Source organism: Phyllobates terribilis, unplaced genomic scaffold, assembly GCF_046119375.1.
Source record: "Phyllobates terribilis strain yellow unplaced genomic scaffold, ASM4611937v1 Scaffold_5__5_contigs__length_657084704, whole genome shotgun sequence".
NCBI lineage: Eukaryota > Metazoa > Chordata > Amphibia > Anura > Dendrobatidae > Phyllobates > Phyllobates terribilis.
In genome coordinates, this window is record NW_027362765.1 from 612,556,002 (window position 1) to 612,573,647 (window position 17,646).

Below are 17,646 nucleotides of genomic sequence, written 5' to 3' on the forward strand. Positions count from 1 at the left end.
ATCCTAAACCTGTACTCATCTTTGCAGGGCCAGCAGCTTGTGGTTCAGGGAGTATAAGGCCAAAAGAAAACTCCTCAACGCACGTTCCACCGCCTCGCACTGCGGCATCGTCAGGAGATCCTGTCAGCATGATCTTGTAATATAAGTAATGACATGGGTGTAATGGCGCCGTACCACCTAATGAATTGGTATGATTGCTGAAGAAATCCGCTTTGTGGTTATTTAATCACCATTTGAAGTTTTCTGCTATTACATTTTGATACACGGGTGGGACTGTACACTTGGTCTTCTGTCTGTGATTCGCCACCCCCCCCCCCCTGCGACTTTGAATGACAGATCATTCACAGACTAGAGGCAGAGGGGCCAGGGAATCAGACAGGGAGGTGACCCACTGCACAGTCCAGCCATTGTGCACCAACATCTAATTAGCAGAAAACTTCAAGTGTTGATGTTTAACCATAGGTATCGATTTAATTTTCCTTACAGCATTATTACAGCCATGTGTTTACATTACAAACATGTGCTGCCAGGTTCTCTTTAAGGGCAGGGTCAGACAGCTATCTTGTCTATCAGTGTTCTCAATAGACAGCACACTGATCCAATAATGACCAGTGTGCTTGTGCTGGCCAATGATTTTTCACACACACCAATAGTCCGTGTGCAAACTAAAATCACAGCATTCACTGTCTGGTCTATAATTTGCATGCTACGTGGACAGCGAACACCTGTCTGCACACAACTTTACTGGTAATATATGTGAAAGTTCATGCTGCTGCAATAACTCACATGGAGCCCCAACATAACTACCCTACAGAATACTGCACTGTATTGATCAGAAACCTGAACCCAGCTACATCACTTATTACATACAAGATAATGTGACTCATATACACTGCTCAAAAAAATAAAGGGAACACTGAAATAACACATCCTAGATCTGAATGAATGACATATTCTCATTGAATACTTTGTTCTATACAAAGTTGAATGTGCTGACAACAAAATCACACAAAAATCATCAATGGAAATCAAATTTATTAACCAATGGAGGCCTGGATTTGGAGTCACCCCCAAAATTAAAGTGGAAAAACACACTACAGGCTGATCCAACTTTGATATAATGTCCTTAAAACAAGTCAAAATGAGGCTCAGTATTGTGTGCAGCCTCCACGTGCCTGTATGACCTCCCTACAATGCCTGGGCATGCTCCTGATGAGGTTGCGGATGGTTTCCTGTGGGATCTCCTCCCAGACCTGGACTAAAGCATCCGCCAACTCCTGGACAGTCTCTGGTGCAACGTGACGTTGGTGGATGGAGCGAGACATGATGTCCCAGATGTGCTCAATCGGATTCAGGTCTGGGGAACGGGCGGCCAGTCCATAGCTTCAATGCCTTCATCTTGCAGGAACTGCTGACACACTCCAGCCACATGAGGTCTGGCATTGTCCTGCATTAGGAGGAACCCAGGGACAACCGCACCAGCATATGGTCTCACGAGGGGTCTGAGGATCTCATCTCGGTACCTAATGGCAGTCAGGCTACCTCTGGCGAGCACATGGAGGGCTGTGTGGCCCTCCAAAGAAATGCCACCCCACACCATTACTGACCCACTGCCAAACTGGTCATGCTGAAGGATGTTGCAGGCTGCAGATCGCTCTCCACGGCGTCTCCAGACTATGTCACGTCTGTCACATGTGCTCAGTGTGAATCTTCTTTCCATCTGTGAAGAGCACAGGGCGCCAGTGGCCAATTTGCCAATTGCCAATCCTGGTGTTCTGTGGCAAATGCCAAGCGTCCTGCACGGTGTTGGGCTGTGAGCACAACCCCCATCTGCGGACGTCGGGCCCTCATACCACCCTCATGAAGTCGGTTTCTAACCGTTTGTGCAGACACATGCACATTTGTGGCCTGCTGGAAGTCATTTTGCAGGGCTCTGGCAGTGCTCCTCCTGTTCCTCCTTGTACAAAGGCGGAGGTAGCGGTCCTGCTGCTGGGTTTTTGCCTTCCTACGGCCCCTCCACATCTCCTAGTGTACTGGCCTGTCTCCTGGTAGCGCCTCCAGCTTCTGGACACTATGCTGACAGACCCAGCAAACCTTCTTGCCACAGCTCACATTGATGTGCCATCCTGGATGAGCTGCACTACCTGATCAACTTCTGTGGGTTGTAGAGTCCGTCTCAAGCTATCACGAGTGTGAATGCACAACCGACATTCAAAAGAGACCAAAACATCAGCCAGAAAGCATTGGTACTGAGATGTGGTCTGCGGTCCCCACCTGCAGAACCACTCCTTTATTGAGGGTGTCTTGATAATTGCCAATAATTCCCATCTATTGTCTCTTCCATTTGCACAACAGCATGTGAAATTGATTGTCAATCAGTGTTGCTTCCTAAGTGGACGGTTTGATTTCACAGAAGTTTGATTTACTTGGAGTTATATTCTGTTAAGTCTTCCCTTTATTTTTTTGAGCAGTGTATTATACTATGAACATCTATCATTGTATCAGTCACACATTATCTTGTGTATAAAACATTTGATATCTTGTGTATAAAACATTTGATATCTTGTATTGATATACTATACACTATTGGCACAGACAATATGAGACTGCTCTAAATTATACTATGAATGCAGAATCTGAAATATTATTCTGTATGGCATCTGGTGTTCTGTACTCAGTGTATCTATTATTCATATATGATCCTGTACACTGTATGTAACATTTACAGGATAATATGCAATGTTATATGACTGGTGGCTCATACTATGACCTGTGCTCTTCGGAATAGTCACACTGGATGGCTCCGGCGCTTTCAGCCTATGTGTAGTGTACAGATGAAGCCTCTTTCCTCTTCATGTGCTGGCTAATGCTAAAGCTGCGTTGTTGTGATTTATTCTGGACACCTCATCTAGGGAACAATTCTGCGGTATTGTATCTACCCAAGCAATTTCCTTTAGTAAAAAAAAAAAAAATTGGTAGTTTTACCCCACCATAACATAACAATTCATTTTAAAATATTGCCCTAGCCTGGAAATCCCCTTTATTAAAGCATTTGTTTGATCACTTTGTGCATGCTTGACCGCTGCTTTATCTAGTCTTACACACGTGAACTCAGGTGTTTGTAGCGTTCCCAGTGATGGGGATAAATTAGTGTGACTCCTGGTAACTCATCTCCAATATGACTGATAGAAGCATATATAATACTGTGCTATTTAAATCGGTCACAATATTTCCTTTTTAGATACTCAATATATTATATAACATATAGGAAAAATGTATTTTAAAACAAAGTCCTGAAAGAAATGTAAAAATGTTAAGCTACATGGACCTTGGCTTAGAATACAGTGTCACATTTCTAGTAACTGAAATCAGTGAACAGTGCCAAAGTGCTTTATACAGAGGTCTTTTACTCAGCAAATCAGTAGACGACTTTGATCACTGCGTCCAGAACATATTGGAACATTAGCTGCTGTACTTTTTGTGTGTGTATGGAAAAGACAACTTTGCATGGTTATTAGAAGAAACTACTTTAAAAGTAAGTATCATCACATTTTTTGCAGATTTTACTTATTCTATCAATACTAATTTAGTTATGCACAATGCTTTACAGTGGAAGTCAGTGGGAAGACTCATGACGTTGAGTGTTTTGCTTGAAAAAGTACTAGCAGTTTCTTCATTGTTGAATGGAATTAAAAAAAACAACAAAAGTCTGCAAAATGCCAGTTGAAAAAACTGGCAGCCAAAAATGATGTTGAAAAAGCACATGGGAAATGGCTAGAAAAAAAAGCTTTTCACTTGAAAATGTTGTCTAGTTCGCCCGTCTGGCAAAGACGTCATGTGCAGATACCTTCATATTTCCTGTTCAGAAAGAGTTTTCAGTAAGGCTCCTTATCAGCAGAGGCAGTATTACACTGACAGGTAACAACTCTATACACTGCTGGTAACACTGGATCCACCAATCACAACAGGTAGTGATGAGCGAGCGTGCTCATTTAACCCTTTAAACGAGCACGCTCGGGTACTTATCATAGAATCATAGAATGGTAGAGTTGGAAGGGACCTCCTGGGTCATCTGGTCCAACCCCCTGCTCAAAGCAGGATTCACTAAATCATCTCAGACAGATATCTGTCCAGCCTCTGTTTGAAGACGTCCATTGATGGGGAACTCCCCACCTCTCGTGGCAGCCTGTTCCACTCATTAATCACCCTAACTGTCAAAAAGTTTTTTCTAATATCTAATCTGTGTCTCCTCCCATTTAGTTTCATCCCATTGCTTCTAGTCTTTCCTTGTGCAAATGAGAATAAAGATGATCCTTCTACAATGTGACAGCCCTTGACATATTTGTAGACAGCTATTAAGTCTCCTCTCAGTCTTCTTTTTTGCAAGCTAAACATTCCCAAATCCTGCAACCGTTCCTCATAGGACATGGTTTGCAGACCGGTCACCATTCTGGTCGCTCTTCTCTGAACTTGCTCCAGTTTGTCTATGTCTTTTTTAAAATGTGGTGCCCAAAACTGTACACAGTATTCCAGATGAGGTCTGACCAAAGAGGAGTAAAGTCCGATAATGACTTCACGTGATCTAGACTGTATGCTTCTGTTAATACATCCCAGAATTGTATTTGCCTTTTTTGCTGCTGCATCACACTGTTGACTCATGTTCAGTCTATGATCTATTAGTATACCTAAGTCTTTTTCACATGTACTTTTGCTTAGCTCTATTCCTCCCATTCTGTATATGCTTTTTTCATTTTTATTGCCCAGATGTAGTACTTTGCATTTTTCCCTGTTAAAAACCATTCTGTTGGTTGCTGCCCACTGCTCCAGTTTATTTAGGTCTTTTTGAATCCTCTCTCTCTCTTCTCTAGTATTAGCTATCCCTCCTAGCTTTGTGTCATCAGCAAATTTAATCAGTTTACCCTCAATTCCTTCATCTAAATCATTGATAAAGATGTTGAACAATACAGGTCCCAGGACGGAGCCCTGTGGTACCCCACTTGAGACATTCATCCAGCTGGATGTGAAGCCATTTACAACCACCCTTTGAGTCCGATCACTAAGCCAGTTATGAATCCACCTAACAGTTGCCTGGTCCATTGCATACTTGGTCATTTTTTCAATAAGGATGATGTGAGATACTTTGTCAAATGCTTTGCTGAAGTCAAGATATACTATATCTACAGCATTTCCCTGATCCACCCAGTCAGTGATTCTGTCATAGAAGGAAATTAAGTTAGTCTGACATGACTTGTTAGTTACAAACCCATGCTGACTCTGGTTAATCACTTCATTCTTATCCATGTACTTACATACATGTTGTTTAATAATTTACCGAGTAGTTTCAGCGTGCTCGGTATTTCAGTAACAGCCGCGGCGGCTGCATGTGTCACATCTGTTAGAAAGCTGTGATTCATGCAGGGATAGCCTCCCAAAGATCACAGTAAGGCTCGGCGCTCATTTATCCAGCACTTTGCGTTAAGTGCTTACACTGGGGGTTTCCGTGTAAATCTCTGAAATACGCGATTCAAATGGACCCCATGGTGGAAGAATCACTATAATGAGGCAGATGGAGGTACTGTGGATGTCGTCTGGCTTGTGATCCGGCTGTGTCCATCTTTTTATTAGGCGTTCATAAAAGTGCCGTCGGCCACAGTTTTGTGCACTTCTGAAAAAAAGGACACCACTGAACAGAGGCCAGACGGAGTCCAGAGTAACGCTGCTGCCTCCATTTTAGTGAATTAATCCCTCGGGATAGGGTTAGGGTTGTGTTGGGATTAGGATTTTGTTGAGGTTATGGTTGTTGATCCCTCGGGGGTTTCATCTGAATTACGTCACTCTGACATTTAAATGGAAACCCCGATATCAGTGCTCAGTGTAGAGCACCAGATAAATGTGATCCAAAATGTTATGTAAAATGTCCCCAACAACATCCGCTGCTGCTTTTTTCTGGAAAACACCTATAGAGTCAAAATCATCACTACACCTGTTAATTCCCAAAGGGCTATAATTTCTAAAATGCTCTTCTAGCACTTAGGGTCTCCGTATATGGAGTCTGCATACTATTCTAGGAAAATCTGCGCTCCGTCCCTTCCAAGTTTCGTCATGTGGCTAAGGCAGTACTGTACAGCCACATATGGGGTATTGCTACATTCAGCAGAAATTGTAGGACAAATTTTGGTGCCATTTTTACCCATTTCCCAGTGTGAAAATGTAAAATCTGTGGCTAAAACAAACTTTCATGGTAAAAATGTAATTATTCTTTCTTCGCCGCCCATTGGTGTAAAATTCTGTGAGGCACTTGTAGTGTCAACATGCTCCCTCTAGATTAATTCATTGAGAGGTGTAGTTTGTAAAATGGGGGTTCTGGCACCTCAGAGGCTCTACAAATGTGACATGGCACCGTCAAACCAGTCCAGCAAAATATGAACTCCAATATGGCGCTTCTTTCCTTCAGAGCTTTGCACTGTGCTTCAAAAGTCGTTTTTGACCACATTTGGGGTATCAGTGTACTCCTGCTATTCTTGTGAAAATGGAAAAAATTGGGAGCTAAAGCAACATTTTTGTGGGAGAAATTTTTTTTTTTTCATTTTCACAGATCAATGTTGTAAAATTCTGTGAAGCACCTGTGAGTTCAAGGTGCTCACCACACTTCTAGAGAAATTCCTTGAGGGGTCTCGTTTCCAAAATGGTTGCCACTGTTTAGGCACATCAGGGGCTCTCCAAACACAACATGGCATCAGCTAATTATTCCTGCAAATTTTACATTCATAAAGTCAAATGGTGCTAGTTCCCTTCCGAACCCTGCTGTGCACCCAAACAGTAGTTTTCCTCCACACATTGAGTATCAGCATACTCAGGAGAAATTTCACAACAAACTGTGCTGTGCAATTTTTCCTGTTACTTTTATGAAAATGCAAAATTTGGAGCTAAAAAACATTTTTATGTGAAATTTTTATTTTCACGGCTCAATGTTCTAAACTTCTGTGACGCACCTGGGGGTTCAAGGTGCTCACGACACATCTAGATAAGTTCCCTGAGGTCTAGTTTCCAAAATGATGTCACTTGTGGGGGGTCACTATTTAGGCACAGCAGGGGCTCTCCTGGCGCCCGCTAATTTTTCCAGAAAATTTTCCATTCAAAAAGTCAAATGGCGCTCTGTTACTTCCATGCCCAAACAGTGGTTTTCGCCCACATATGGGGTATCTGCATGCTCAGGAGAAATTTAGGAGTCCATTTTTTCCTGGTACGCTTGCAAAAATAAAAAAAAATTGTGCCTAAAGTAAAATTTTTGTGAAAAAAAGTTAAATGTTCATTTTTTTTCTCAGAATTAGAGGGAGCCTTTGAAGCGTTCCAGAGTTATTACCTTATGAAGTGACACTGGTCAGAGTTGTAAAAATTGGCCCGGTCATTAAGGTGCAAACAGCCTTCGGGGGTAAAGGGGTTAAATGCTTCAGTACAAAATGTAGGGTTAGTCTATTCATAGCGCCTAATGGACATGTATATTAAGTATTTGCTGCGTTTTTCCACTCCGTTTTGCCACAAAAACTAAAGTTGCTTATCTATTCATTGCAGTTTTAAGCAGTTTCAAATATGTAGAATGTCAATTCTTTCAGTGTTTTTGCAGTCTTTTTACTGATTCCAATGCAATGAGATAAAATGCAAGTAAAAAAGTGCCAAAACCTTATACATTTTACAGTGCGTTTTTCCTGCCAAGAGGCCTCTCATCTGAACTCCATCAGTGTCAATGTGCAAGATATTGGCGAGGGGCGGCAGATAGCAGAGGCTGGACTTGACCTGTTTATCAAATGCAGGAGCTGGGCAGGGAATAAGGAGTGAAGGCTAGAGAGCTGGAAGTGCTTTGAGGAACCGGAAAACCCTTGGAGCTAATTTCCATACAACTTTATTGGCGGATTTCTACAAAATATCAATTTACTCAGTGTAAGGGCTCGTTCAGACGTTCGTATTTTTGTTCTGAGTGTTTTTTTAATAAAAATGGACCCCATTCAGTGGGTCAGTGCAGTTGAGCATTTTTTATTTTACTCTCCGAATCCGTATGTGAAAAAAATGGCAGCATGCACGATCTTCTTCCATAAATCAGATGAGACTCACCCCTTCAAGTCTATGGATACTCAAAAAAAATTGGATGCCTTATGGAGCCACAGTACAGCATCCTATTTACGGATACATTGCAATTCCTTAAGATAGGAAACTGTAAATTGCCTTGTAAATGATTAATAGCTGCTACAGTAAAAACTGATTGTATACGGCAGGGGTCGACAAAGTTGTTCAGAATCTAGGAGCCAGCCAAACAATTTAGGAGCCAGAATTTTTTATAGTATATAGATATAGCGACTGGGGTATATACATATATACACAGGTGTATATACATATATACAATGATGTTTATATAGAGACAATGCTGTATATACAGCACGATATACATATATACTGGTGGATATACATATGTACACCAATGTACATACATATACAGCACAGACCAAAAGTTTGGACACACCTTCTCATTTAAAGATTTTTCTGTATTTTCATGACTATGAAAATTGTACATTCACACTGAAGGCATCAAAACTATGAATTAACACATGTGAAATTATATACTTAACAAAAAAGTGTGAAACAACTGAAAATATGTCTTATATTCGAGGTTCTTCAAAGTAGCCACCTTTTGCTTTGACTGCTTTGCACACTCTTGGCATTCTCTTGATGAGCTTCAAGAGGTAGTCACCGGAAATGGTCTTCCAACAATCTTGAAGGAGTTCCCAGAGATGCTTAGCACTTGTTGGCCCTTTTGCCTTCACTCTGCGGTCCTGCTCACCCCAAACCATCTCGATTGGGTACAGGTCTGGTGACTGTGGAGGCCAGGTCATCTGGCGTAGCACCCCATCTCTCTCCTTCTTGGTCAAATAGCCCTTACACAGCCTGGAGTTGTTGAAAAATAAATGATGGTCCAACTAAACACAAACTGGATGGAATAGCATGCTGCTGCAAGATGATGTGGTAGCCATGCTGGTTCAGTATGCCTTCAATTTTCAATAAATCCCCAACAGTGTCACCAGCAAAGCACCCCCACACCATCACACCTCCTCCTCCATGCTTCACGGTGGGAACCAGGCATGTAGAGTCCATCCATTCACCTTTTCTGCGTCGCACAAAGGCACGGTGGTTGGAACCAAAGATCTCAAATTTGGACTCATCAGACCAAAGCACAGATTTCCACTGGTCTAATGTCCATTCCTTGTGTTCTTTAGCACAAACAAGTCTCTTCTGCTTGTTGCCTGTCCTTAGCAGTGGTTTCCTAGCAGCTATTTTACCATGAAGGCCTGCTGCACAAAGTCTCCTCTTAACAGTTGTTGTAGAGATTTGTCTGCTGCTAGAACTCTGTGTGGCATTGACCTGGTCTCTAATCTGAGCTGCTGTTAACCTGCGATTTCTGAGGCTGGTGACTCGGATAAACTTATCCTCAGAAGCAGAGGTGACTCTTGGTCTTCCTTTCCAGGGGCGGTCCTCATGTGAGCCAGTTTCTTTGTAGCGCTTGATAGTTTTTGCAACTGCACTTGGGGACACTTTCAAAGTTTGCCCAATTTTTCAGACTGACTGACCTTCATTTCTTAAAGTAATGATGGCCACTCGTTTTTCTTTACTTAGCTGCTTTTTTCTTGCCATAATACAAATTCTAACAGTCTATTCAGTAGGACTATCAGCTGTGTATCCACATGACTTCTGCACAACACAACTGATGGTCCCAACCCCATTTATAAGGCAAGAAATCCCACTTATTAAACCTGACAGGGCACACCTGTGAAGTGAAGACCATTTCCGGTGACTACCTCTTGAAGCTCATCAAGAGAATGCCAAAAGTGTGCAAAGCAGTCATCAAAGCAAAAGGTGGCTACTTTGAAGAACCTCGAATATAAGACATATTTTCTGTTGTTTCACACTTTTTTGTTAACTATATAATTCCACATGTGTTAATTCATAGTTTTGATGCATTCAGTGTGAATGTACAATTTTCAAAGTCATGAAAATACAGAAAAATCTTTAAATGAGAAGGTGTGTCCAAACTTTTGGTCTGTACTGTATACTGCAGTATATACAGTGCTGTATATACACCAGTATATACTGCAGCTGATGATTGCAAGTAAAATGAAGACCTTTTAATAACACACACATTGGAGGGGGTTGCTGGGTAACGTATGTAGTGTGTGGCCATGTGATTTTGGGGACACTGCAGCATTACACACCGGGCAGTGCTTCAGCGGCCACAGAGGAGGGGTCAGCGGCGGGCGATCACCATGGACAGAGGCTGATGTTTGTCTTGCTGCCCCTCGCGCTGCTTTGTGCGCAGCACTCGGCGGAGCGCCACCTGGCGGCCGCAGGCGGTTGTGCAGCCGTGCAGCGCTACCCCCTCCCGGCCATCAGGTTCCAATCGCCGCACTCACAGCAGGCGAGAATTTCCTCACACAATACCACGGGCAGCGAATGTGCAGCGCGGCGGCTGCACGACTGCGGCCTCATTGTACGCGGCCGGGGAGGGAGGATGGTGGGGCACACACTGTATGTACATATAGACCCCCTCACACATGGCGTCTCCCCTAGGAGCACTGTCTTTGTATGTACTTACACAGGTAGCGGGAGATGAGAACGGGCCCCCGGCCACAGCGATCCTTCCCCCGTAACCCAACTCTCCCTGTCCAGTCCCGGAGCATAAGGGGGGCGGAGCAAAGTGGAGAAGGCGGCCTGAGCGATACTGTCCCTGCTTCCTCCGATTGGATGACTCCGTGCAGGAGGTGGGATTGGATTGAGAGTAATTTTTTTTTTTCTTCTCAACTCCTCAAGCACCAGGCAACATTTTCTAGGCGCCAGACAACATTTTCTAGGCGCCACTGGCGACCAGGCGCCTGGGTTTGTCGAGCCCTGGTATACGGATGACAAGTGAGAAAAAAATATAGTCTGAGTTTTCTCAATGAATTTTTTTTTTATATGCTCTTGTGAAGCTACCCTACCTATGCAGCCATACCTTTTAGGTTGAAATTCCTCCTGATGGGTTCCCTTTTATATGCAATCAGACTGGATTCTTATAGGGTTAAAGAGTTTGTTTGTGATGAGATGCTTTTACACATTTATTGAATATTTGCATTATTTTCATTAGTCTTTTACAGTGGGGGAAACAAGTATTTAGTGAACCACCAATTGTGCAAGTTCTCCCACTTAAAAAGATGAGAGAGGCCTGTAATTGACATCATAGGTAGACCTCAACTATGAGAGACAAAATGAGAAAACAAATCCTGAAAATCACATTGTCTGATTTGGAAAGAAATTTTTTTTCACATTTTGGTGGAAAATAAGTATTTGTCAATTACAAACCAGCAAGATTTCTGGCTCTCACAGACCTGTAACTTCTTCTTTAAGAGGCTCCTCTGTCCTCCACTCATTACCTGTAGTACTGGCTCCTGTTTGAACTTGTTATCATTATAAAAGACGCCTGTCCACAACCTCAAACAATCACACTCCAAACTCCACTATGGTGAAGACCAAAGAGCTGTCGAAGGACACCAGAAACAAAATTGTAGCCCCGCACCAGGCTGGGAAGACTGAATCTGCAATAGGCAAGCAACTTGGTGTGAAGAAATCAACTGTGGGAGCAATAATTAAAAAATGGAAGACATACAAAATCACTGATAGTCTCCCTCGATCTCACCCCGTGGGGCCAAAATGATCTCAAGAACGGTGAGAAAAAATCCCAGAACCACACGGGGGGGCCTAGTGAATGACCTGCAGAGAGCTGGGACCAACGTTACACAGGTTGCCATCAGTAACACACTACTCCCCCATGGACTCAGATCCTGCAGTGCCAGACGTGTCCCCCTGCTTAAGCCATTACATGTCCGGGCCCGTCTGAAGTTTGCTAGAGAGCATTTGGATGATCCAGAAGAGTATTGGGAGAATGTCATATAGTCAGATGAAACCAAAGTATAACTGTTTGGTAGAAACACAACTCGTGTTTGGAGGAGAAAGAATGCTGAGTTGCATCCAAAGAACACCATACCTACTGTGAAGCATGGGGGTGGCAACATCATGCTTTGGGGCTGTTTCTCTGCCAAGGGACCAGGACGACTGATCCGTGTACATGAAAGAATGAATGGGGCCATGTATCGTGAGATTTTGAGTGCAAACCTCCTTCCATCAGCAAGGTGGAGAAGATGAAACGTGGCTGGGTCTTTCAGCATGACAATGATCCCAAGCACACCACCAGGGCAATGAAGGAGTGGCTTCGTAAGAAGCATTTCAAGGTCCTGGAGTGGGCTAGCCAGTCTCCAGATCTAAACCCTATAGAAAATCTTTGGAGGGAGTTGAAAGTCCGTGTTGCCCAGCGACAGCCCCAAAACATCACTGCTTTAGAGGAGATCTGCATGGAGGAACGGGCCAACATACTAGCAACAGTGTGTGCCAACCTTGTGAAGACTTACAGAAAATGTTTGACATCTGTCATTGCCAACAAAGGATATATAACAAAGTATTGAGATGAACTTTTGTTATTGACCAAATATTTATTTTCCACCACAATTGGAAAAAAAATTCTTTCGAAACCAGACAATGTGATTTTCAGGATTTGTTTTCTCATTTTGTCTCTCATAGTTGAGGTCTACCTATGATGTCAATTACAGGCCTCTCTCATCTTTTTAAGTGGGAGAACTTGCACAATTGGTGGCTGACTAAATACTTTTTTTCCCCACTGTAAAGGGGTTGTTTAATGAAGGTATCCCCTGTCCTTATGAATTATTACAGCTTATGGACCTCAAACCAGCCTTCTCTATGAGCCACAGTGGAGAGCTTATTTTGAAGGGGTTGCTCTTGTTCTATTGGAAGTGAGATGCCTTTATATTGCATGTACATTCATCTGCGTAGCCATCATATACTGGTATATTCCTCCACCGGCAGCAGCTGCTGCCTGGCTGACTGCTTCATCTCATGGCAATTTAAGCTGCATGCCTGGGGAACAGGGAACAACACCCAGAGCAACTGGCGAATTGTTCCCGAATTTTCTCTGAAGCCAGCCCTCAGTGTAGGCTAGCCTGTGAATGCAGTGCAGTGACAGGAGTTTTGGCCACATGCAGCTGGCGGCACCATCTGGCCCTACCTTTAGACCAAGAGTGATCAGCTTTTTGTCCTGGCAGCTACATTTTGAAAGGAGTTTTCTGTGAAGCCCATTTCAAGTACAAAGTAATTTACTAGCTAGCATTATATCTTTATACACTATTTGTAATCTTCCCTCTCTTTCATATTCAGAATGGCCATGGCACAGCTGGGAGTGGTGGTTGGCGTGATGACTGCCTTAGTTGCTCTGATCTTACATTCATCTATACATAAAGTTGAAGAAGGTCACCTGGCTGTGTATTACAGGTAATTCATATGAATAACACACGTAACTGATTGGTTTGTTTCCTCTTTCCCAGTTTGGAGACCAGTCTTTTTCTTTCTGCTGTGCATATTTATATACTGTATAGATATTTCTTCTTTTTTTTTAATACAGCTTACATTGTTTCTAAATGACCTTTCTTCTTTTCTAGAGGAGGAGCACTACTAAGTAGCCCCAGTGGACCTGGGTATCACATCATGCTCCCATTTCTCACATCATTTCGATCTGTGCAGGTAAGGGATCTTATGCTTGTGTGGAATAAGCCGAGGGAATATATGACCAGTAAATAGTATATACTGAATTAAATTGGGTGTTTAATTGCTTTGCAGTGTACAGTGAGTCAGTGTGGTGGGGTTATCATGAGAGTTTTATATAAAGAATTATAAAAAAAAGTTGGGGGAGATTTATCAAGCCAAATTTGCACCCAAGAAGTCTTTCATGACTTGCAACAAATTTGTGTGTTAGATACGGTCTTTCCCAAAAGCGGTGTGGTGTCACAGACACGGTTTCTGTCTGCAATAAACCAATATCTAGACAACAATACATCCTACAGATGTGTCCACATACATCACTGTTCTGGCCTTATTCATCAAGAGTCTGCAATGTAGCACTCGTCTCTATCTATGAGGATAGCCATGCCTCATTTTAGCTAATTTTGTCTACCTTTAAACGCACCCTTACAAAATTCAGATGCTGTAGCACCTGACAGACAATGACCCAAACCAATGGGTTGAATTTGCAGAATAAGTGACACAGTATCTCCAAAAAAGCCCCTAATTTTTCCTATTGGGTGATGGCAAGAAGCGTGACAACTGCACTGCCGGTAATGGGAGACCTGTGTGGGTGCTGTTGGTTGAAATCCTCTGTGATTACCGATACGTTTCATTCACCTGAAATGAGCATGATCTCAACATGTTCTGCTTAGCATAATGCCATTCTCCACATCAGGTCAATCACTGTTTTAACATCACTTTATTCGGTCCCATGCTAACTTGAAGCACACCATTGTTCTTCTGGTGAAAATCCCTGAGAGATGTCACACACGTACCTCTTCATTTGAAAGACTGAATTAGAATTGTTGATGATATGGAGTCTTTGTCTATAATTGGATTACCGTCTGCCAGCCCATTTTCATTTTATATTGTTCGTTCCCTATATAACCATCTCACCTGATGATTATTCTATACATCTGGAGGTTCAGCTCTACTGGACAGACCTGGAGCTACTTTTGGGTGTCAGTGACTTCTCTGCTCCAGGTTCTTCCTGTAACTGCAGATAGCATCTGTCAACACTGCTTTTCCAGAAAATTAGAGGCTACATTTACTTCTTGCCTCCAGGCCAGCTCTTAGTATACTATTTGATGTCTATTTCTTGTGAGAGTTGGGCGTTTAATAGCATTGCATCACATATTTGCTGCCTCCAAACCGGTCTTCGCAATAATGAATAATCTGGTTACAGGAATAAACATATCCCTTAGTTTCGAAGGTTGGGGATGTATTACACAAGCAGATTAGTAGAACTTCTGATTGCAGTGTAATGGGAAGACTGCCAGTGAGAGTTCTAATACAAGCCTGGTTATCTGGATCATAGGTGAGGCCTTGGCTGCATTGGAGGAGGTGCACTTCAGTAGTTGATGATTGTTTAGTGTTAAGCTGAATTCACCTATTCACACTGAATAGGTAACCTTTGTGCCAATGGCTAACAGCAATTTAAAACTTTGCTAGCTTATCAGCGACTTTACTACAACATTCATTTTCTTATGATTGTTTTGATGAATAATGTCATGATATGGCTTCTTGATAAAGAAATGTTACCGTACAATAACTATTTTTTTGTATTAAAATAAAATACATACACTATATGCACAGTTAACTACATACCAACTAATATAATAATGTCTAGCCTAACCCTTTATTGTGGGTTTCCAACACTTATCAGCACCATATGTACAGTATCTTGCCTATAGTGCTCTCGGCATGAGTGAATTTTTTTTTTTTTTAAAAACTAATCAGAATTTCTCAAATACTTGCCTTTCACAGAGTTTCACAACAATGAAACAAGTGATAACTATACATTAATAGATACGAAGTCAGGACTACAGTGGGTACGGAAAGTATTCAGACCCTTTAAATTTTTCACTCTGTTTCATTGCAGCCATTTGGTTAATTCTAAAAAGTTCATTTTTTTTCTCATTAATGTACACTCTGCACCCCATCTTGACTGAAAAAAAACAAATGTTGAAATTTTTGCAAATTTATTAAAGAAAAACTGAAATATCACATGGTCATAAGTATTCAGACCCTCTGCTCAGACACTCACTTTACGTCACATGCTGTCCATTTCCTTGTGATCCTCCTTGAGATGGTTCTACTCCTTCATTGGAGTCCAGCTGTGTTTAATTAAAATGATAGGACTTGATTTGGAAACGCACACACCTGTCTATATAAGACTTCACAGCTCACAGTGCATGTCAGACCAAATGAGAATCATGAGCTCAAAGGAACTGCCCAAGGAGCTCGGAGACAGAATTGTGGCAAGGCACAGATCTAGCCAAGGTTACCAAATAATTTCTGCATTACTCAAGGTTCCTAAGAGCACAGTGGCCTCCATAATCCTTAAATGGAAGACGTTTGGGACCACCAGAAGTCTTCCTAGACCCGGCCATCCAGCCAAATTGAGCAATCGTGGGAGAAGAGCCTTGGTGAGAGAGATAGAGAAGAACCCCAAGATCACTGTGGCTGAGCTCCAGAGATGCAGTAGGGAGATGGGAGAAAGTACCACAAAGTCAACTATCACTGCAGCCCTCCACCAGTTGGGCCTTTATGGCAGAGTGGCCTGACGGAAGCCTCTCCTCAGTGCAAGACATAAGAAAGCCTGCATAGAGTTTGCTCAAAAACACATGAAGGACTCCTAGACTATGAGAAATAAGATTCTCTGGTCTGATGAGACGAAGATAGAACTTTTTGGTGATAATTCTAAGAGGTATGTGTGGAGAAAACCAGGCACTGCTCATCACCTGCCCAATACAATCCCAGCAGTGAAACATGTGGTGGCAGCATCATGCTTTGGGGGTGTTTTTCAGCTGCAGGGACAGCACGACTGGTTGCAATTGAAGGAAACATGAATGCAGCCAAGTGCAGAGATATCCTGGATGAAAACCTCTTCCAGAGTGCTCTGGACCTCAGACTTGGCCGAAGGTTCACCTTCCAACAAGACAATGACCCTAAGCACACAGCTAAAATAACAAAGGAGTGGCTTCAGAACAACTCTGTGACCATTCTTGACTGGCCCAGGTTGAGCCCTGACCTAAACCCAATTGAGCATCTCTGGAGAGACCTGAAAATGGCTGTCCACCAACGTTCACCATCCAACCTGACGGAACTGGAGAGGATCTGCAAGGAAAAATGGCAGAGGATCCCCAAATCCAGGTGTGAAAACCTTGTTGCATCATTCCCAAGACGACTCATGGCTGTACTAGCTCAAAAGGGTGCTTCTACTGAATACTGAGCAAAGGGTCTGAATACTTATGACTATGTGAAATTTCAGTTTTTCTTTTTTTAAAAATGTGCAAAAATTTCTACGTTTCTGTTTTTTTTTTCAGTCAAGATGGGGTGCAGAGTGTACATTAATGAGAAAAAAAATGAACTTTTTAGAATTTACCAAATGGCTGCAATGAAACAAAGAGTGAAACATTTAAAGGGGTCTGAATACTTTCCGTACCCACTGTATACACTGAACCTCCATACTGGGACCACTATACCCTTGGCAAATGCCTTGTGTCCATGGGTGCTCTGGGTCTAAAAAAAAGTCTTATCAATCAGCACATTTCCTTACTTATGAGTTAATGCTTAGAACCTAATACTGTCCTTCACTGTGCCAAACCATTCTGTTTCACAATTCTTTTCTTAATATATAATCATGCCCTCCTTAGTCAAAGTGCTGTCACTGATCCCAGTAATGATTATTTCCGTGTTAAAGCACCACTCCAGCGTTTTATTTTTATTAAGGCGCTGGAGTGGTACTATTAATCTAAGTTCCCTGACCCTAGGCTTATACCAGCTGCCGTCTTCAGCTCTTCCCGGTGCCTCTGCAGAGGTAGCTGTCACAAGCTCTCAATGTGAGTCTATGAGAGACACCTTCTCATAGACGTACATTGAGAAGTGACCTCCTTTTCACATAGCAAACAGTGTTCCGTCAGGTCGCAGCTTGCA

General features: G+C 42.5%; 1 protein-coding gene across 6 annotated transcripts in view; it reads left to right on the plus strand.

Moving 5' to 3' along the window:
- ERLIN1 (ER lipid raft associated 1) overlaps window positions 1–17,646 on the plus strand; it is an 86,303-nt gene that overhangs the window by 23,867 nt on the left and 44,790 nt on the right. For 3 of the 6 annotated variants that reach the window (XM_073686088.1, XM_073686087.1, XM_073686090.1), the window contains exons 2-3: window positions 13,306–13,419; window positions 13,587–13,668. In XM_073686088.1, coding sequence (XP_073542189.1) covers window positions 13,307–13,419; window positions 13,587–13,668 — 195 coding nt within the window. In that variant the 5' untranslated portion in view covers window position 13,306. Of the gene's footprint in view, window positions 1–27; window positions 137–3,391; window positions 3,536–13,305; window positions 13,420–13,586; window positions 13,669–17,646 lie in introns of those variants that run through there. The other 3 variants (XM_073686091.1, XM_073686086.1, XM_073686089.1) reach the window with 3 other exon arrangements.